The following is a 20,138-nucleotide window of genomic DNA, read 5'->3' as shown; positions in this document are numbered from 1 at the left end:
CTCCGCTATGCTACCCTGGTGGTCATCCACTCTGGTCATCCCCTCCATTCCGCCTCTACTCCACCACCCTTCTGGACTCTGTTCCCTTTTGTTTTTGAAGCATCTGGAATCTGCTCCTTTAACAGGGGCTCTGCAATACTGCATATTCTATGTTGTGCTATTTTGGACTATTAGGTTGTCTGTCTGTTCTCTGTTTCCTTTGCAAGTTTTATAGTTCCTTTTTAGATTGGTTCTCATTGATTGTCTCCCCAGGTGTGTCTCCTTCCCTTTGTTAGCCCTGCCTGTTTATATAGCCCTTGCATTTCCCTTGTTCTTGGTCACTTGTTATACAATGTATCTTGGTTCCTTGATCGTGTTTTGTTTATTAAAAGTTGCATTTAAATGCTTGAGTTATCCTGCATCCCTCAGCCTACACTATACCATTGTGAAAACCACCCTACAGTCCATTTGTCCTAACAGGGGGGGGGGGGGGGGGGGGTGAATATTTCGAGAATTCTCCTATCTCTGACCCACCTATTTCAGGTCTTGCAGTCTCTGTTGAGCTGATGACCTGAAATTAGGTGTGTTTGATTAGGGAGTCATCCAAAATGTGTACTAGGGTGGAGAACTACTTACATAAGGCAACATGTTTTTTTTTTTGTGTGTGTGTGCTTGCATAGCAACATTAATTTGCAATCATAATAATAATTTGTGAATAATCTCATTAGTGTGTATACTGATCTCAAATAGTCTGCAATTACATATAAATTGTTCAATACAAAAGTTGATCACTTTATTCAGCAAATTTGTATCTAATGCAAATTTTAAATAAAATATTAAAACATTCAGTAGTTAATACATACTATTTGAAAGCGTAATGCCATTGTAATTAATTATGTGATACACAAAATAAAATACTCTCTAAATACTCATATCAAGTTGATTTTCAATAGATTATTCTAGCAGTCACATTTACTTAAGTCAACAGATTTCACCCTTAAACAATACACTACATGTCTATCTTCATTATTAGAATATATCAACTAGAATGAGATGTTCTAGTTGGTCAAACAAAACTTGATACATTACGAATTTTACTTCATGACACTTTGAAAGAAATTTAGGCAAGATACAATCCCAGAAACACTCTTTAACCTTTAAAAAAGATAATCATGTTTTTTTATCAGTGTCAGATGAGATGGTGTTGTTTTTGAATCTGATATAGTAAGCCATAGTTGCATAGAATTTCTCATCTCTAAACCCATAGACGAGAGGACTCACTGCTCTAGAAGTGATACTAAATGCCAGGAAATTTATAAATCGGACAGTCAGATATGTTTGAATATCATACTGCATAACGACAGCCTCAATGTAAGGGCACATCACCTCGGCAGTACATAAAAACAGCTGAAGTATGTGCAGGGAAAGGGTGCGCTGCCCTTTTGATGCTGACTTCTTATTGTCACCAGAGGCTGCTCGTGCAGCAAGGTATATCATTACATAACAAAAGACTTCAATGAACAAAATAACCACAAGCCCCACAATATACAACAGACCCCTGGCAAAGTGACGAATCTTTTCCGGAATCATAATCTCATAGTGGCAGTGTGTGAGTTGTGACATGTATTCATGTGAGGCAGTGCTGACAAGAATGAACATGTCAACAAAGGGGTTTATGGAGCTCAGGATCCAAATCATTAAAATCACCATTATGGCTCTTCTAGAGGTGGAGATGGCATGATGTCGGAGAGGCATGCAAATGGCCACATAGCGCTCCACACACATGGCACTGATGGTTAATGGTGCACAAGCTGCAATTGCTTCCATCAACATGCAGATGGGGATACAGAAAGGCAGCGGTAATACAACAAAGTTATATGATAAGAGCACCACAAAATCTGTCAGACAAAGAAATATTAGGTCTACCAGGAGAGAGTGACCAAACAATATATAGCGTGTCTCTGTTCTGAAAGTCTCTTTCTTGGAGAATATTAAGAGCATGAGGAAGATGAGGTAGATGAAGGGCCACACAAAGATCTGGGTCAGCACAAGTGAAATGTTCCTCCGGACGGGGTCAACTTGGATCAGTTGCATCTGCTCATCGCCACTGGCATTCTGACTGGTCATTGTGCACAAATCTGGGAGAAAATTAGACAGACCACAAAAGCATATTTCCAACAATACACAAAATATGTGAGATATAAATAATCAATAATACTTTAGAATAAACAATGTCAATTCTAATTGAGCTCCATGTTGACTTGGAAAACAAAGACTGAACAAGTATTCAGTTTACACAATCAATGTTACGTAACCTTGCTGTACCATTTATTGAAAGTATCCTTGAGTTCTGGTCATATATCAGGTGTAACTTTACCTGCATCAGCCAAATGATGAAGTGTGCTGTAAACAAACATTTATATAGGGGTTTGGCAACGTGAAACTCTAAAAGACGACACCTGCTTAGTTGATGACATCTTGAGCTAAATTTAGATTTGCTTGAGTGTCGGGGATAGACATGGAGCACTGAGACACAATCATGCTTTCAAACATTTAAACTGTACAGTAAGATCATAAACAAGTAATATATGCAACACAACAGTTTTACAGTGAGTTATAGTGCGCTGCCTGTAACAAAATACAAATAGCCAAAGTGCATACATTTGAAGGCTAAGAATTTTCTGCTGCTGTCTCTATTTAGGGGCCAAGCACCGAAGGTGCATAGGCACCTATTGAAACGGTTAGCGTTCCTATTATTCCTCTTCTTCTTCCACCATGGGAGTCTATGGCAGCCCATAGAACCGTATGGTAAAAAGTAAATGTCGGCGCTGTGGTGGGGCATTCGAGGCCCGTGCCCCCCCCTAGCGGTCATTGATGCCCCTCCTACCACAGGCCATGGCGTGTGGCTCAAAAAATATCCCTTTTGATTATTCTTTTAATAACAGTAGCCGCGTTTCCATTACAGATTTGCGCAAAAACTTTTGCAATTATTTTCTAAATTTCAATAAAAAAACTATTGCGAAATGACAGAGTTTCCATTAAACGATGTTATGCGACTAAACATTTTTTTTTCCTCTCGCAATAAGTCATTCCAAATATTATGCCATGGATGTTGGTGGTTTAAGTATCCCAGCCACAGTGTCGGACATATTAAGGCTGTAAGGAAAGCACCTTATAGCCACTTGAGCGGCACGTATGAGGTGTTTGTGTGTTTCTCCCTCATTTCTGCTTCAAGGTCTTGATAAATTGTGGCATTTCTTAGTTTAGAATCCAGTATTCCAGTAATTCTGTTGTCTTTTATGAGTTTAATAGCGAACACGTTAAACAGTGATTTGATAACGTTTTTAATTTAAGGCCCACCCACAATTGGTCTGGCTTTGGCCCATTCAAAACTGGAATCCTGGCGCCGTGCCTGATTAATATAATAATAATAATAATAATAATAATAATAATAATAATAATAATAATAATAATAATAATAATAATAATAATAATCAAAAGTGTTTCGCTTTTTTATTGCATTTCTGCTGTGTTGGACTATGATGTCGCAACTGCATCAAAATATTTCTCAGACGGCAGTGCCCCCCTGCCGATGACCCAATGTCCCTCCAGTAGATCTGCTCTGGCGCCGACTCTGTAAAAAGTTGTGAAATTCGGCACACTCATAGGGCCCTATTTTAACGATCTGAAACGCAAGTGTCAAAGCGCGAACCGCAAGTAACTTTGTGGGCGGGTCTCGGCGCTGTTGCTATTTTCCCAGCGGGATAAATGGCTCTTGCGCCCGGCGCAAATCTAAAATGGGTTGGTCTGAAGTAGCTTCATTATTCATAGGTGTGGTTTGGGCGTAACGTGAATAAACCAATCCGAGCGTCATCCAACATTCCCTTTAAAAGCAGGTGCGCAAGTTCCATTATGGATTGCTATTATTATGGCGTATTTACCAGGCGCACGCCAGGAGCGGTTCACAGCCGAGGAGACTGATGTGCTTGTAAGAGCAGTGAAAGACAGAGAAGTGAAGTTGTAATGTTGTACATTATGGTAAAGGTGATTTCACAGTCTTTTTTTTTTTCAGTCTTTCAGTTTTTTCAGTTTTTCAGTCGATTTTTTTTCCTGGTTCTTGACGGACAAACCAATTTGTCAGATGTCCTTATATACATATATGTCTTGCCACTATTGGGCAAACAGGTCTTATCCTTAATTATTACAATTAGCCTGAATCATTTGTAAGCTAGATTTATGCCTATTTTTTCACATCTTCGTGGCACACCACAATGATTTCCGTCATCTCATGTGTTAATATTTTTTTAGTGTAACAATTTATGATTTGCAAAAATAACTGTTGCATCTGTGTAGATTACATGAGCAAAGTGTATGCGCGTTGTGCACGCTATACATTATGGTCAAGCATGCGCCCTTAAAATAGCATAATGAACAACACGCAACGCGCCACTGACTTTAGACTAGGTTTTTTCTGGTCAGTGGCGCAATTGTTTAATGGAACAGCAAAATAGCACCAGGGATTGTTTGCGCCGGAACACGCCTCCTTTTTTGCGCTGAACCGCCCAGGGAGTGCAAGTGCATTCACTAGTTTAGCGACGTGCTTCTGTGGAGGGAAAAGCGCGCTTTGCACGGGTGCAAAATAGGAATGACACATGCGTCGGTGTACAAAGTCAATTGCGCTGGGTGCAAGATAGGGCCCATAGACAGTCTGAGCTGTCACCATAGCAAATTTGGAGTCTAAGGGCTAGAAACAGAATTCTTTTCCCCCCTTGATTCCTTGGTTCAAGACGATTCGATTACACCCTATGACGTCAATTTCTGCCATTTTGAATTAACCAAAACCAATTTTTTCTAACTCCTCCAAGGCCGTTGCTCTGATTTTCACAAAAATTTAACCATATCATCTTCTGACCATGCTGACAAAAGTTTTGGAATTCAAGTTGATTTCTCAAACCGTTTTCGAAAAACACGCAAACAAATTTTACATAGCGCTTGCAAAAGTAGACATAAGGCTGTATCTCCACAACGCTTCATTGTATTCAGAGTCAGACCAAACTTGGTACATGTCATCACAAGCATGACCAGCAGTGCCACCTATTTGTCCGAAGATACGAAAAATGGCTATTTTTGCTTCCGTTTGTCCAAAAATCATATTTCAGTGGTCTCCTTAGATTCGGGACATCATGCCGAGTCGACTGATATCCAATTTTACCATTACGGCCATTTTGAATTAATGTGCTAAAATCCTGTATTTTATGAACACTTGAATGGATTGTTACAAAACTCGGTATGGGTCATCAACAAAATGCCCTGAGGGAGCCTGAGAAGTTTCGCAACAACGCCAATAAGTGGAGAATTTATTTTTTCAAATGCTTATAACTTTGGGTGTGGTTGACTTATTTTCATGAGAGTAACTTTTTTCCAACGATACCAGACTTGCCAGGTTTTGACGTATGAATTTGTGCAGCGTGGTAATTTAGCGCTTAAAAAACGTTAGCTGATATCTTTGAAACTGCTAGTCCGATCGAGACGAAACCAGCGTCAGAAGTTCAGAAACATAGTTCGATACCTATATGCTTTCTGAGCCCGAAATATGATCAAATGTCAAAATATTGATAGAAAGGGGTAGTAAAACAGTCAGGTGTCAGTCATTTTTTAATGTGTTTTTTCATATAAATGTCTATAACTCCAACATATGTATGGGCTCACTCCAATGACACATAAAAAAAAGGTAGGATTGTGCCTCTTGGCTGGCTTTAATAGAACAAAACATGAAATTCCTATAGACTACAATGCATTTTTCAGCCTTTTTGCCTAAAATCATCTTAAAATGTGTTTAATTGCTCATTGCTGCAGTTGATCTGACATTCCCAGCCATTTTGGCATGTCTTGTCTTCTTCTTTGCGCTTGGAACACATCTTCCTGTCTTAAGAATGACTTCAGTGCCGTTCTTTTCTCAAAGAAATGCTTAAAGGGTAACTAAACCCTAAACCAACTTTTTTTAGTTAATGATCTGTAATACTGGGGCTTTATTAATGCTGTTAATTGATTCGAGTAAATATTTTGACATTTGAGTATAAAGTGTTTTAATTCTATAAAATATGGTGTAAAACCGCCAAAGTGCTGCCCTCTTAAGGTTGAACGGTGGCTACTGCAGTTGAATTTTCCTATTGGACGTTGTGGTACATCGTGACGTAGGATGGTACCTCCAACGGCTCACTATCCGCGCCCCTGGCACGAGCTCACCACGCCCTCAGAAATGTTTCCCCCAATCACATGATGAGAACGGCTTCACTCCAGTATGAACTGTCATGTTACATGAAGTAGAAACATTATGAATGAAACTCACTTGACACTTGCTTTAACATTGTATTGAATAAAATACGGTTCAATAATGCAGTTGTCAGTACACGTCAGGCTTTTCTTGCGATTTTATTGCCGCCCGTCATGTGTACAGATAATTTTCATACATGAGACGCGCTTTCAAACCCTGACACGCAAGTGGTTGCCGCGGACGCAGATAGATTAGGTCGGTTCTCTTGCGCGGCTGCTTCACTGGCATCGTCTGCATCGGGAGTTAACGCAGTTTGAGCAGCGGCTCGCATTGATGAGGCTCTGGGTCTGTGTCTACAGACAATCCACCCTCCTCCACTTCAGGTGAAGGTGGGAGAATGACCGCTTTGTTGCAAAGCTGGCGTCACTCCAGTCATTCTCCATCTTTGCGACTCGCGAGTCTGACAGCTGTCAATCAACCCGTCCCTGCGGGTCTCAGGTGCACGCCCTCCGCTCAGCCCCGCCCTCGGTTCATCCCCTCTGTGTCCGCCGGGCTCGGCCCACTTTTCCAGCATTTTTTGAAAATTGCCAGTGGGTGGAGTTAAGCTCTGAGCAGGGGTTTAGTTACCCTTTAACTCAAAGTCTTCCAGAGTCGCGGCCAAAGCCGATTCGAAAAACTGCCGTTCGCCAGTGTCACGAACGCTATGGTGAAAAAAGGGGTGAGGACTCAAATGCAGGTGAACATGAATTTTATTAACCAAAGAAACATAAACACAAAACAAAAACCCACTATGGGGTAAAAATCAAACATCAAACAGAGACAAACCAGGGACAGAGATCAGGGACAAGAATCAGGAACCAGAATACCTCCACACGTAACATAGACAACATAACCGCACAGGACTGAAAATGGAAGGAGACTAAATAGCAGACAAACAAGGCAGGTAACAAGGGACAACAGGTGGAGCAAATTAACTAATAATCAGATAACGAGGGGTGGGGTCAAGACAGATGACAGGCGCACACAGGACAGAAATAAACCAAAACACCATGTGCTACACAGGACAAGACAGACATGTGACACTACCCCCTCTCCAAGGAGCGGCTTCCAGACGCTCCATCAGAACCCAAAGAGGGACAGACCAGGGCGGGACGGGAGGGACAGACGGCCGGGGGGGCGGCCCACAGAGTTCAGGCGGCCCACAGAGTTCAGGCGGCCGGGGAGGTGGTCCGCAGAGTTCAGGCGGCCGGGGAGGCGGTCCGCAGAGTTCAGGCGGCCGGGGAGGCGGCCCGCAGAGTTCAGGCGGCCGGGGAGGCGGCCTGCAGCGTTCAGGCGGCCGGGGAGGCGGCCCGCAGAGTTCAGGCGGCCCGCAGAGTTCAGGTGGCCGGGGAGGCGGCCCACAGGGTTCAGGCGGCCGTGGAGGCGGCCCACAGGGTTCAGGCGGCCCGCAGATTTCAGGCGGCCCGCAGAGTTCAGGCGGCCCGCAGAGTTCAGGCGGCCGGGGAGGCGGCCCGCAGAGTTCAGGCGGCCCGCAGAGTTCAGGCGGCCGGGGAGGCGGCCCGCAGAGTTCAGGCGGCCCGCAGAGTTCAGGTGGCCGGGAAGGCGGCCCGCAGAGTTCAGGCGGCCGGGGAGACGGCCCGCAGAGTTCAGGTGGCCGGGAAGGCGGCCCGCAGAGTTCAGACGGCCCGCAGAGTTCAGGTGGCCCGCAGAGTTCAGGCGGCCGGGTCGGAGCGGGCAGAGCAGGGCGCCGGGTCGGAGCGGGCAGAGCAGGGCGCCGGGTCGGAGCGGGCAGAGCAGGGCGCCGGGTCGGAGCGGGCAGAGCAGGGCGCCGGGTCGGAGCGGGCAGAGCAGGGCGCCGGGTCGGAGCGGGCAGAGCAGGGCGCCGGGTCGGAGCGGGCAGAGCAGGGCGCCGGGTCGGAGCGGGCAGAGCAGGGCGCCGGGTCGGCGCGGGCAGAGCAGGACGCCGGGTCGGCGCGGGCAGAGCAGGGTGTCTGGGCGGCGCAGACAGAGCAGGGCGCCGGGTCGGCGTGGGTGGAACACGGACCACCAGAACAGCCTTCCTCCTCCGTTTCGGAACAGGGACCACCGGAACATGGAGCATCGAAACACAGACCACCGGAATAAGGTCCACCGGACCACGATCCACCGGACCTGGGACCACCGGAACACGACCCACCGGACCTGGGACCACCGGACCACGATCCACCGGACCACGATCCACCGGAACTGGGACCACTGGAACAGGCATGGAGGGAGCCTTTCTCCTCCTCCTCCTCCGTTTTGGGACCACCGAAACAGGGACCACCGGAACAGGGACCAGCGGAACAGGGACCAGCGGAACAGGGACCAGCGGAACAGGGACCAGCGGAACAGGGACCAGCGGAACAGGGACCAGCGGAACAGGGACCAGCGGAACAGGGACCAGCGGAACAGGGACAATGGTCATTGGAGGGCTGGGGTCAAGATAGTCTATGAACTCCCAGAAGCCAAAAACCCCCATCCTCCCCATCTCCTCCGGAGTGAGGGGCATGTCCAGACAAAGATTAAAAACCTCCTTGGTCTCTGCCTCACTAAGGTCCAAGTGATCGATCTCAATGAGGAAGACCCGAGCAAACCTCCTCACATCAGCTCCCTGCTGACGAAGATAACGGGAGTTCACATACCACATAGCCTCTAGGTGGGTGACAGGTTCCATGGAGAGAAACAGAAAAAAGGGCAAAAAACAACTGCTGAATCCTCTACTGGCGGTTATGTTCTGTCACGAACGCTATGGTGAAAAAAGGGGTGAGGACTCAAATGCAGGTGAACATGAATTTTATTAACCAAAGAAACATAAACACAAAACAAAAACCCACTATGGGGTAAAAATCAAACATCAAACAGAGACAAACCAGGGACCGAGATCAGGGACAAGAATCAGGAACCAGAATACCTCCACACGTAACATAGACAACATAACCGCACAGGACTGAAAATGGAAGGAGACTAAATAGCAGACAAACAAGGCAGGTAACAAGGGACAACAGGTGGAGCAAATTAACTAATAATCAGATAACGAGGGGTGGGGTCAAGACAGATGACAGGCGCACACAGGACAGAAATAAACCAAAACACCATGTGCTACACAGGACAAGACAGACATGTGACAGCCAGCTTCTTTGTTTATGAGTAGCACGCAGAACCGCCGCAAATCTGATGTAACGTGCCGTCATTATGTTAAGCCCGCCCACCGACTCTACACACGATGTGATTGGCCTGACCAGAGTTTTTTTTTACCAGCTCGCAGGTCTACCGAGAGTTGCTAGACTACACTCGCGGCAAATTAGATTCACTCCCGCTAGGGTGCGTCTAGATTTCTAGGCTAAAGTTTCAGTAGTCATGTAAAAGTAATAACTAAATCAGCATACTATCATCTGAAAAATATTGCAAGAATGAGATGCTTTGTTTCCAGTCAAGGCCTGAAACTTGTTAATGCTCACTGGCCTTCCCAAAAAGACCACAGTTGCAGCTCACACAGAACACTGCTGCCAGGATACCAGAACCAGAAAATATGAACATCACACCAGTCCTCATGTCCCTGCACTGGCTTCCAGTTACATTCAGAATAGATTTGAAAGTATTGTTGTTTATAAATCACTCAATGGCCTAGGACCGCAATACATTTCAGATATGCTGTTTGAATATAAACCTTACAGATCACTCAGATCATCAGGATCAAGTCACCAAAGGTACCAAGAAAAACCAAGGGTTCACTCAAAGCAAAGAGAGTCTGCTTTTAGCTATTATGCTATTCACAGCTGGAACCAACTTCCAGAAGAGATCAGATGTGCTCCAAAAATAGCCACTTTCAAATCCAGACTCAACACACATCTGTCTAGCTGTGCATTGTCCTGTCTGACTGATTGCACTGTATCTTAATATATTATCTCTCTCAACAAAGACAATACAAAAATTTAAATAAAATTCAATTTGGGGTGAAGTGATCCATGATAGCTGAACTCTGTGGTGACTATAGTGTGGAAAGCATTAGTCAGATTCCTGGATTAAGCCAGGTTCCTGGATTAAAGGAACACTCCACTTTTTTGGAAAACAGGCTCATTTTAGAACTCCCCTAGAGTTAAACAGATGAGTTTTACCGTTTGCGAATGGCTGAATGGTTTCGAAAACTGTAAAACTCAACTGTTGGATTTGGAAAATGAGCCTATTTTTAAAAAAAAAGTGGAGTGTTCCTTTAAGTGATTCATTGGGGAAGTGAACCTGAGGATAACCCGAAGGTCGAGGACCAAATTAAACAAGAGCAGACTGTGAGTGCAGCCTAGAGCTCCCCTGCCCAATTTTAGGTGTTGTTCTGTTATTTATTTAATGTTTTATTAATGGTTTTGCTTTTTGTTTTCTTTCATATTTGAACATTAATATGAAATTCACAATCCAGTGGAAACTAATTCAAATATGACGGTTGCATTTATGAGACATAACAAGACCCCATGATTCTCCAATGTTCATGCTGCATATCTTGAGGTTGCAGTTAGAATGCACTGGTAGTAAACACAAACTGTGATAGGATTTTGTGAAAATGTATGTTTGTCTAAATGTTGATGTAGTCAGTATCACAGAACAGATTATATTTTATTAAATATATGAATGTATTTATTTTATATTTATATTTTATATTAAAACATTTTACACATCATGCATATTAGTTGAAAGTGACAAATGTATAAATTCAGGATGGATGCAATCAGGATATATATATATATAATATTTTTTTAAATATTAACAATATTGTAAAATGCCATATATATTATATTATATTAATTTACTCATTCCATGCATATTTTATGCATAGCTAGTGCAATACACCATTGTTTGAGAATGTGCGTCCATCCAGCTGAATTTATACATCCTTAAATTGTGAATATATATACTAATGGAAATGGTGCACCTTCCTACTTGTGACTTTTTGTTGTCACTAGAGGCTATGCAGCAATAGGCTATCATTGCATAACTCCAACTCATGTGTATTTGTCTACAATACACAAAGTATCTCAAAGTCCATAAACTATATTCACATAACTTTTCTTTCACAAATTTTTCACAAAAATATGGAAGTGTTTTGGGTGCTGTACTCTCTGTAGGCCAATGTTTATTAAACATATTTACATCATTATAACAGACTGGTTCTTTGTGGTGAAGGAATCGCTCAGGAGACTAATCAGTGTTTAATGAGAAGTCATTAAATAAACATTTGCTTGGCACTGTGCAACTCGCAAAGGGATCAAGCAACTCATGTTGGCCTCATGTTGCCAGGTGGGATGCATCATTGCCAAACAATTAGGAAGCACAAATTACACTGATATGCAATAACTGAACTGATAAAGCACTTAATTAGTCACATAGGATTTGACTTTGTGAAGATTTGGTCATCTGTTTTCCGTGATGCACGTCTGATCCTCAGGGATCTTTCTAGTGCAAGAATGGTAGGCTTTCAGAAACATCAACTCCTAAATAAAATAACTTATTGAAGACTTTTGAGTGTTTTAGTGTAACATCAGCTGATATAACACTACAAATGGGTTTAATTCAATATTTTTTGTGCATCAAATATATAGAACAGGGATGGACAACTTTGGTGACCCTAAGAACTGAAGTTGCCCGTCACTGATATAGACCAATAGCACAAAGACCCTTTACATTTTCGACAAATTGTGGGATGTGAGAATGAGATGTACAGATGGGTAAAGGCATGCGAAACCAAGCAAAATCTTGGAATTTTTAGGCGATTTAGAAATTCTATTCAGAATGATTTTTTACTGTCTAAAAAAAGAGTACTTGGGGGAAAAAAAGATCCAAATTGAAAAATAAAATAAAATAGGATAGCTCTATATTGATGTGTGGGCTTTATTTTCTGTATGGTTGATTTAAATTAAAATATGTTAAAACTAAAAGGAAAAAAAAGGTTTAATATTTAATCTAATATAAGTTTAATACTTACATCACTAAATTCCATCAGTTTAACATATTTACATCACATAGCCTATCTAAGAGAGTAACAACACGTCTAGCTGTTGACCTAAAACATGCAGACAGCTCGTTTTTTAAACCCAGTAACTGCTCCAGATCTTCTTTATGATAAAGCTTGATGTTTGCTTTTAGTTGTTCGATGTTTCCCTCGTCCCTCCACATTTTAGGTCAGCGCACTTCAGAAAACAGGCAGTTGTGAGATACGTGTGTACTTGTCTAATGAGTGACGCATATGACACTGCAGATCAAGCTATCAATGTACTTTCGTCTCTTAGTACTTTGCTGCACAGCAGAACAAACAATATGGTAAAATAAGGTTGAGCACCAGAGTTCACAGTCAATAATTGATAGCTCTGTTAATGACTAGCCTTATGAAACATCCAAACATTCGGAGTACACTCTTCTAGCGGTGAATATTTGACAACTTATGTAACAGATAAAAAGTACAATATCAAGTATCAATATCCGTGCTTATATAACAGAAAAGCAGGGAAGAAAGACAGAAAAATACTTAATAACCACAAAATAACTTTATTTAATTTAATATCATTCATTGATACCTTTTCAATAAATAGAAAATAAAAGTTTTAAAGTAATGAAATATTTCCTTTTTAGAGGCTAGTTGTGCCATAAAGTGTCTTGAAGATGAACAAATTAGGTCTCACACATACATGCGCACACACACACACACACACACACACACACACACACACACACACACACACACACACACACACACACACACACACACACACACACACACACACACACACACACACACACACACACACACACACACACACACACACACACACACACACGCACATACATATATATATATCTTATGATAATTATCAATATTTTTGCAAGTGCAGTCACAAAAAGTGGCTTTTTAAAACTTCAAGTTACAGATAACTTGATTTGTTCTGTTTGAATTGTTTGGTTGTTAATTGCTATAATGATGCTTTGTGTTCATAGCGTGAAATTAAGCCGTCCTACGGGAAAACAAATCCCATTCATTTGTCATGAAGCAAATCTTCAGCAATATAAAATGGGCTACCCATCTCTGATCATCTTTTAATTTCTCTTCCAACAGAGGCAGTGTGGTGAGTGAACAAGCGTGTGAAGTTTTTTTGTGAATACAAGTCAAATCAGATGCAGATTATTCAATTAACTATCCAGTGAACATCACATTCGATTAGATTAGATTGAGTTATGCTTAAAGTACAATTACCTACAGTTGTTTTATATTGTTTTCATTTTCCACGTTCTACACTAAACAAATGTTACTTTTCAAAACTTCAACAGTGTTGCAAAAGACTTGAAAACATGCAGAATCTGACAGAACTCCCAGGCAACACAACATCCAGCAGTAACCTCTCTGTCATTGTGAAGGTGTGTGTGGTGATCCCATTCTTCATTGCCTTCCTGTTCTTCATCCTCCTGACGTTGTACACCTTTGCATCTCACAGGCAGTTCTTTGACAGCTCCCGTTATATCCTCTTCACCTACATGCTGATGAACGACACCCTGCAGCTGCTCTCCTCTGTATCCCTTTTCTTGCTAGTGATGGGCACAGTGCAGTTTGCGATCGTCTACTGTGCTCCACTGCTGTTTGTGTCCACTGCTACCTTCTTAAACACCCCACTCATCCTTTCCACCATGTCACTGGAGCGCTACGTGGCCATTTTCTACCCGCTTCACCGCCCTGCCATCTGGAGACCGGAATGGATTTGGATCATCATTTTAAGTCTGTGGATCATCAGCTGCATCCTGCCCACTGTCGACTTTGTCTTGTTGCGGCTCAAGCCGGGTGTAGATGTCCATTCGACCCCTGTGATCTGCAAGAGCAATGTGCTCAATGCTTCTCCTATTCAAGCTCTGTTCAAAGTGAGCCTCAATGGGATCTTCTTTGCAGTGGTCGCTGTGGTCATCCTCTTCACGTACATTCGTATCCTGCTGGAGACCCGTCGGATGCGGCAGGACCGAGTGTCCGTGAGGAAGGCTCTGCACACAGTGCTGCTTCACGGGTTCCAGCTGCTCCTCTGCGTGATGGCTTTCTCACAACCTGTCGCAGAATTGTTACTTGTCCAGCGTGTAAACTTGTCTCAAGCAGATATGTCTTTTATCTACTATTTCTGCTTCATCCTGCTTCCTCGCTTTCTGAGCCCGCTCATTTACGGCCTTAGAGATGAGAGCCTCAGAAGCTATATGAAGAAAGCCATGCCTTGTTATGGTGCACGTATTGACCCGCATAAAGAAGTCAAAATGACTAAATGAGAGTTTGTTTGTTATCGCTTTTGTAAGAGTTGTATATTTGTACACCTGTAGTACAATAAGTACAATGTACTTATTGTGTTCATATTGTGTTGCAAAACACTTTTGCTGATATTTTTTGGGACAGATGTGGTGGTATGGGTAAATTTAAGGGTAGGGTTATGTGTAAGGGAAGTGTTAACAGTAATTATAAATATAACTGCAGAAATTAATTATAGATGTAATTATATGCAGGTAATTTTAAAAATGTAAGTACAATGTAAAAACATGTATGTACACAATGAGTGCATTGTATCAAATTATTAATTAAAATGTTAGTACATAGTAGTTAAGGCCACTTGAAATAAAGTGGGTCCAAATCATTAGTTATTAACTTACACAACACCGGTTTCAACTGACAACAGAAAACTTTTATGCATTCTGGCCATTCATTTACATGACAGAGGTGTTGTTCTAAAATTATAATATTTCACAATGTCCAATTGTGTTCACTCTCAGATGGGTTTTTTTTTTTTTTAACAACAGATGTTTCTTTTTTTTTTGTCTCCATAGAGAATAAAATAATTATATTAGGATATTGAGGTCATATTTATTTAAGATTTCCCCCCTTTAACAGATGTACATTCTTTTCTATAAATGCAGGTTGAAAATCTTTGAATGAAAACATATTAAATTCTATAAAAAAATTTGTAATTCAGAATTACATTAATTAAATGTTCAAAAGTTTGGGGTCGGTATGACGTTTTAATGTTTTTGTTTTTTTTGATGAATGAATGAACGAGTCTCTTCTGCTCACCAAGGCTGTTTATTTGATCAAAATACAGTTCAAATAAAATATATTATTACTATTTAAAATAACTGTTTTCTATTTTAATATATTTTAAAATGAAATAATTTTTTGTGAATTTTTAGCAGCCATTACTGCAATTTTCAGTGTCACACGATCCTTCAGAAATCATTCTAATATGCTGATTTGGTGCTTAAGAAACATTTCTTATTATTTTTAATTTTTTCAATGTTGGAATGTTTAATTAAGTTATTAATTTAAGTATTAATTTCTTTAAAATAATTCACTGACCCCAAACTTTTGAACGGTAGTGTATGTATATGATCTACACATATATGTGTGGAAAATATGTACAGTGTCCGGTGTGACCCTTATTATGTTTGGGCAATATTTCAGATATAATTTTCTATGAATATATGGAGGCTGTTCCACTCATATATACTTATAGTAAGAATAACTCTGACCATTTATGATGCTCAGTGTCTGTTACACTACTAACATATATCTACTCCAAGCTCATTTTTAAAAGCAATATGTTGATATATTACACAACACAAAATTATTAAATTATAATACTAAATTGTTGTTGCGTGTCTGTCTTTTTTAAAAAGGAAATTGCGTTTGGGAATAATATCTACATTTGCTGTAAAAATGCATCAACATACACAACGTATTATATGTGAGATTAGAATTAGCACATCCCATATCATAGTCCATAGCAAATAGTTGCCACGTTCACGCCAGGCTCTTCCTCACTCTACAGAATTACTAGAGGCACTTACTTGCCTTACTCGCCTCAGGATTCCTTTCATTATCTGATTAAGGTTTTCCAAGTCATCGTCCTGTCAAGTCAGTTATATCCTCGTCTCATCTGCTTCCCAGTGTGTTGTTGTCACCTGCAAAAGATAAGACAATCCATCACATTATTCTAAAATCATCTGCCGAAGTCTTTACTCATCTATACGATTGTGTCTGTTCCTGCCATTCCCACAATAAACTTACAAGTTGTTGATTTTACATCTGTCGTTATCATTGTGTATGAGCCATACCATGACAATAGCATGCAAAATGCACAACATTTCTACAGTTTACATCCATGCATGCTTTTCAGCCCAAATATTACCCATAACCCCTTGTTTGTGACGGTATCTTTTGACCTTAATAGTTTGGAAGGAGAATACACCTCCCATAGCATGTTTTTAAAATGTCTGAAAAACAAAAAGTTAAGTAATAATGGTTTTATTTAGGCTAGAATCAAATGCTTGCATGCAAATATGCAACAAGGGTGTCTGTGGTATTAACAAGCCATTTCTGCTTGCTGAAATGTATGTGCTATCACCAGTAAAGAACATACTTTTAGTGTGTAGTGTAAATATGCTGCCAGTATGTACAGACTACTAAACATTTTTTTTTGTTTTAGTTAGCTAGTATGCTATATTTCATCTGTACATGTTTCCTGTGCTTTATATTGTCATATTTTAATTTAAATTAAACATAAGCTTTTAAAAAGCACAAAGCTTCAAATGATCCTTTATCACATATTTGGGAAATATTGTAATTACCAGCACAGCTTTCTTGGGGAGGAAAGTCATGCTGGTATAAAGACATAAACAAAATATATATGCAAATACAGTAAATAATAATACTGTCACATATTCAGTCTGTTTTGCTTGTGTTTGATTCAGCCATTTGTCCCTTTGTTCAGTTTCCCGCCACTCCTTGTTTCCATGGTCACCATCATTATGAGTTAATTTACTGTACACTCTAAAAAAAAAAAGGTGCTATAAGGCACTAAAAGTGGTTCTTGGCTCGTAATCATAGGGGAACCTTTTTAAATGCTGTATAGCACCAATCTTGGTGCTTCAGTGGTTCTTTAGCGGTTCTACATCGGTTCTTCACCGGTTCTTTGGCTGAGGTGCTATATAGCACTGCTATCATATACAGAACATGTTAAAATATGGTGCTATATAGCACCAAAAGTAGTTGCCCTATGATTACGACCTTTTTTTAGGAGTGTAGTTCAGCTGTGTCTGTTTTATTATCCCTTTGTGTTCACTATTTAATGGCGCATTCAAGTCCTCCTGGGATGTTCGTATTTACGAGGTGAGAAGTTGTGTTTACGAAATCATGTGCGTTCAAGTCTCTTTGGTCGGAGCAAGATGGCGGTGTACCTTTTTTTTTATGAATTTCACGAAAATACAGCAAGGTTTGTTAATTCTGCTTATAGAAAATTAGGAACAAAGAATGATAATTGTTATATTAAAATGCTAGCTTACTTTGTTCTAGGCTAAATGACAAAGCCTGACAGTGTCACTGCTAAAAACCCGTTATATTCAACTACAGATGTTGCATCCATTGATTCCGCCATGTTTCTCACTGACACGGCCCCAACTCGTACAGATCGGGGGTTCAAAGAAAATCCCGAACTTCCCACTGGTATTTACGACTTTGTGGTGGCGTTCATGTGTGTTCAACTCGTAAATACGATCTTTACGATACCATAAGTTCCTCTTGTTCACTCAGTGACTGCGTCCGAAACCTGGAAATTGTTTGCCTTCGATGGACACATTTCAAGGTAGGAAGGCATCAAGGCACGTCCGAATCTAATGTTAGCTTCACTTCCTGTCTCCTGAGAGACCTTCATCTGATCGATTTTTGAAGGCGGCATATATGTATCCTTTCCTGCCTTTGATATCCCACAATCATGTGCGTTCCATTCGGTGACAGTTGAGCTGGAAAAAAAAGATGGCGTCCGAAAGTTGCGTTTGCTGGTCAGTTTGTGTGTAAATGTACGGGGGGGTTTTTACCAACATTTTCCACTTCTGATGTCATTTCTAGCGAGAAATTACTAATGTAGTAATTAAATATTTGTTTAGTTCTCAACAAAGCTCACTCTATTTTGCTGTAGATCATTAAACTGTTAGACTGCCTTAGAAGTCTGTCCGAAATCAGTTTCGTGAGGTGCCTTTATGCACAAATGCTGCCGTACAAGTCATTGTCTGATAAGGCAGCGAGGCAACCAGTCAGCAGCCTAGGTTTTCGGACGCAGCCAGTCTTTGTCTAGTCACTGTTATGTAAGGTTGTGTTTCCGTTGCCTGTCTGCATGTCTGCATGTTTCTGTGAAGTTAAGATTAAATTTTATGTTTGATTATGATCAGTCTTCAGCCTGTTCCTGGGTCACCAACTGTGACAAATACAAAACTAAAGTAAATAAATAAAAATAAATAATTATGTGATTTTTTTTTTTTTTTTTTTAATTATGATATGATGGTGCAATGCAGAGAGCAAATGTTTATTGACCACACACACAAAACAATAATAGTTTGTGCTTATTAGACAGTTAGAAGCTCCCTTGGGTCTAATTAGAGCACAGAGTGATGAAATAAACATGTGTTTTCCTCCTGCTTTCGGTTAACTGACAAAGGTAACAAGCAACAATGAGTAGTCTCATGTTACAGCAGTCCTTAGTGGCAATTTCTGTACCAGATGCTCTTCCAAACTAAATAGCCTCTGCTGAGCATAATTAGATGTCAGGCCCCACTATGAAGACTTCATTAACTTTGTTTATTAGCTTTATTATATTTAATGCCCTGCTAATACTGTATTTAATAAACAGTCATGTCCCTTTGACCTTCATAAATGGCAGATAAGCATTTAACTTCTTCCCTTGCTATCTCAGTTAATGCCAGTGTCCCATTTGGTGGGGCTTGAGGTACAGGTTCTGTAAAATGTTGAGTGAGTTAAGAACAGAAAAATGTTGTGATTGTCTGAGCATTCTCCTTTTTGGTAACACCTTCAAGAAGATGAAGATCATTCATTAACTTGAATTAACTAATTATATGAAATAAAAGTTGTATCTGTTAACATTATTTAATGGACCAGAGCTGACATTTTTATAAACTAACTGGAATTACAATACATTTAACAAATTAATTGCTCATTGTTCGTTAATTTTAGTTAATGCATTAACCAATGTTTACTAATGAGACCTTATTGTAAAGTGTTGCCACATATTTGCTGAGGTCAAGTTTTGGATCTGAGTGAAGCAATGTTTAACTAATTATATTTGTTATTTGGTGTTTTCACAACTGTCCTAAAAATACTTAGCAAACTGGATGTTGTCAGTTCCTGAGTCAGTTCCTGAGTGACATCTGCACAGACTATAACACATGGCAAACATCTTTCATTTTAGAAGATTTCTTGGACTTCACTGTATATTGATTTACAGACTTTATTTTACAGTATGTGCGCTTAGGTGTACTTACAGTATACTTAGGTAGCCTTGTAGTTACCTATATTACCCAGTGCTTTCTTAGGTAGCCTAAGAAAGCACTGGGTAATATAACTACATGGGTTAAAGTTAGGTTCAGGGTTAGTACCTAGTTATTACCCAGTTATTGTAATTACTATAATAAGTACATAGTACATGGGGAACAGGACTCTAAAATAGTGCTACTTGATTTATTGTATAGCCTGGTTCAGAACTACTCATGAAATGACTCTAGCAAAGGGTTCTCAATGATCATTATTAATATTTTTGCACCAAAATGCGTTATATAATTTTTATTCACACCTTGCTTCGTGATTGGCTTTATCTGTTTATAACCAATATTGCTTTATTATAATCTTTCTCAATGCAACAATGCTTATTATAGGAATATGTCTTATTTGTCACATTTTGGAAGTACTGAGCTTTGCTACTCTACTCACTCACAGCTATGAGTCTTAAGCACTATATGTGGCCATCCGTATGCCCCTGCGACACTCTTAAATCTGTACTCTGCCCAAAAAAATCCACAA

At 40.6% G+C, this 20,138-nt stretch overlaps 3 protein-coding genes across 3 annotated transcripts in view; 1 reads left to right on the top strand and 2 right to left on the bottom strand.

Moving 5' to 3' along the window:
• LOC307130057 (TRPM8 channel-associated factor homolog) overlaps positions 1-20,138 on the bottom strand; it is a 360,060-nt gene that overhangs the window by 32,641 nt on the left and 307,281 nt on the right. The window lies entirely within an intron of this gene.
• Positions 1,150-2,106, bottom strand: LOC307130063 (odorant receptor 131-2-like; the record flags this gene model as incomplete). The annotated part of the gene is made up of 1 exon (XM_079822929.1): positions 1,150-2,106. The coding sequence occupies one exon, from the start codon at positions 2,104-2,106 to the stop codon at positions 1,150-1,152; it is 957 nt and encodes a 318-aa protein (XP_079679055.1).
• Positions 13,604-14,554, top strand: or95a1 (odorant receptor, family 95, subfamily A, member 1; the record flags this gene model as incomplete). The annotated part of the gene is made up of 1 exon (XM_079822981.1): positions 13,604-14,554. One exon carries the CDS (start codon positions 13,604-13,606, stop codon positions 14,552-14,554), a length of 951 nt encoding a protein of 316 aa, XP_079679107.1.

This window comes from Gobio gobio, assembly GCF_949357685.1.
Source record: "Gobio gobio genome assembly, chromosome: 8".
NCBI lineage: Eukaryota > Metazoa > Chordata > Actinopteri > Cypriniformes > Gobionidae > Gobio > Gobio gobio.
Note: the sequence above shows the minus strand (reverse complement) of the source record. Positions and strands in the feature narration are given on the sequence as shown.